The 2,703-nt window shown below is 33.0% G+C and overlaps 1 protein-coding gene across 1 annotated transcript; it reads left to right on the forward strand.

Annotated features, from left to right (window-relative positions):
- Positions 1-235: 235 nt before the first annotated feature.
- LOC110148829 (olfactory receptor 2AJ1-like) lies at positions 236-1,183 on the forward strand. Its single transcript, XM_020911036.2, has one exon. The coding sequence runs from the start codon at positions 236-238 to the stop codon at positions 1,181-1,183; it is 948 nt and encodes a 315-aa protein (XP_020766695.2).
- The last annotated feature ends 1,520 nt before the right edge of the window (positions 1,184-2,703 follow it).

Here is a 2,703-nt window from a genome sequence, read left to right on the forward strand (position 1 = left end):
TTAACTTGTTCAGCAAATAAATGTGCATCATGTAAAACATGCCCAATTAAAAAATTATCTGAGAGTCCATTGGCTTTACTTGGAAAATATAACAAAAAGGAATATGCTTATTTTATTATACAATTAAATGTAAAGGAGGTTGAGATTTATGCTAATTTTTCGTTCTTTTCACTCTATCTCTTATTTATTTATATTTGCTTGTTTACTTATTTATTTTAGGTAAAGCAAGGATTTCATGATGGGATATGAGAATCACACTTCCAGCAGTGACTTCATTCTTTTGGGACTCTTCTCTTCTTCCCAAACAAGTCTGATTTTCCTCTCCTTTATAGTCATCTTTTTTATTATAACTATAACAGAAAATACGATGATGATTACCCTTATCCACAGGGAATCAAGACTCCATACTCCAATGTATTTCCTGCTCAGTCATCTCTCTTTTATGGATATCTTGCATACTAGCAACATTGTTCCCAAAATGATCACTGACTTTCTGTCAGGCAGCAAAACTATTTCATTTGCAGCCTGTGGCTTCCAGATATTTCTATCCCTTACCCTCTTGGGTGGTGAGTGCCTTCTCCTGGCAGCAATGTCCTATGATCGCTATGTAGCCATCTGTCACCCACTGCGCTACCCCATGCTTATGAATGACTGTGTCAGCGTTCTCATGGCTGGAGGGGCCTGGTTTATTGGGATAATCAACTCCATAGTTCACACAGCTTACACACTTCACTTTCCCTTTTGTGGCTCAAGAGCCATTGACCACTTTTTCTGTGAAGTCCCCGCCATGTTGGTGTTGTCCTGTGTGGACACAACACACTATGAACGAGGAATTTATGTAAGTGGCATCATTTTCCTGCTTGTCCCTTTCTCTCTAATCTTTGCATCTTATGTCCAAATTCTCCTTACCGTCCTCCAAATGAAATCAAAAGAGGCAAGGAAAAAGTCATTTTCTACCTGTTTCTTCCACATGATTGTGGTCATAATGTACTATGGGCCTTTTATTTTCACATACATGAGACCTAAAAAGTACCACACTCCAGGCCAGGATAAATCCCTGGCAATTTTCTATACCATCCTCACACCTACTTTTAACCCAATTATCTACAGCATTAGAAATAAAGATGTTTTAGAGGCAATGAAAAATATTCTCAGAAGTAATTTTCTCCATAAAATGTTGTAGGGAAAATGTTTGAAGTATATGTGGTTGTCTATTTCCATACTAAATATTTAGAGGATATCTGTTATTCAAATCTCTAGAAAGCTTTTATCTCTTCAGGTGTGCAAAGATGGATATTTCTGAAACTTTGATAATAGTAAAGTTATACATGTCACAGATATTTGTTTTATATATACATATTTACATTTATATATGACATATATATGTCACAGATATTTGTTTTATAAATACATATATCTAAAACTGTATCTGTCTCTCTATGTTGCCAATTATAACCACCAAAGCACCAATTATAGAAAGTCAATGATGACTAAAGTCTAATTTTATTCTCCCATTAAAATTATACAAATTTGTAAAAATTACTTTTTATGATACAATCATATTATTTATGGATATACATATATATATACACATATATAATGTATGTGAGAGAGAAATCCATATTATATAAAACTAGAAAATATTTCAAACTTTATAGTAAGTTACAAGAAGTTTATAAAAATTCATAAGTCAAAAGGGTGAAAGTATGTAAAATATGGAAACTTAAAATTATGAGATAAATAAGTACTGGGGATTTAATGAACAACATGGTGATTACAGTTAAAAATGCCATATTTTATATTTGAAAGGTACTAAGAGACTAGCCTTTTAAAAGATCTCATTACAAAAAAATATTGTACAATTTTCCAAAACACACACTCTACAAAGACCAAATAGTGGGTAGAAAATTTGACTAGACCTATAATTAGTAAGGAACTTAAATTAGTAATTAAGATTTCCCAATGAAGAAAATCTGTAAACCAGAATATGTCACTGGTTAATTTTAGCAATCATATATAGTAAAGTTAATATCAGTCATCTTCCATACCTTCCCAAAAACCAGAGGAAGAGGTGTCACTCCCTATCTCATTCTATGAGGTCAGAATTACACTGAAACCAAATTCAGAAAAAGATTCTATAAGAAAGGACATTGATATGAATAAAAGCTTTTAGACAGCATTCTTAACTAAATAACAGCAAAAATAATCATCAGTATGTCAAAAGGATTACACACTATCACCTCATTGGATTTAATCATAAAATACCAGAAATGTTCACCATATGAAAATAAACATACATAATGTATCATCTTACTTGAACAAGAGGGAGAAAAAGCCACATGATAATGAAAATTCATGCAGAAAAAAAAAAGGGGATTTGACAAGATTTAACATCCTTCAATGATGAAATAATTCAGAAACTTGGACTAGAAAAAGAAAATCCTCAGCATATAAAAGATTGACACGGAAAGATCCATAGTTAATCTCATACTTAATTGTGAAAAATTAAAAGCTTTTCCCCTAAATATGGGCTTCCCTAATAGCTAAGTTGCTAAAGAATCTGCCTGCAATGTAGGAGACCTAGGTTCAATTCCTGGGTTGGGAAGATCCCCAGGAGAAGGGAATGCCAATCCATTCCAGTACTCTTGCCTGGAGAATTCCAAGAAGAGTCAGACACGACTATGCAACTAACTTTCCTTTTCC

Source organism: Odocoileus virginianus, chromosome 3 (assembly GCF_023699985.2).
Source record: "Odocoileus virginianus isolate 20LAN1187 ecotype Illinois chromosome 3, Ovbor_1.2, whole genome shotgun sequence".
Lineage (NCBI taxonomy): Eukaryota > Metazoa > Chordata > Mammalia > Artiodactyla > Cervidae > Odocoileus > Odocoileus virginianus.

Excerpts from the sequence above, each read along its gene's own strand:
- LOC110148829 (XM_020911036.2), top strand. The coding sequence starts at position 236 with ATGATGGGATATGAGAATCACACTTCCAGCAGTGACTTCATTCTTTTG.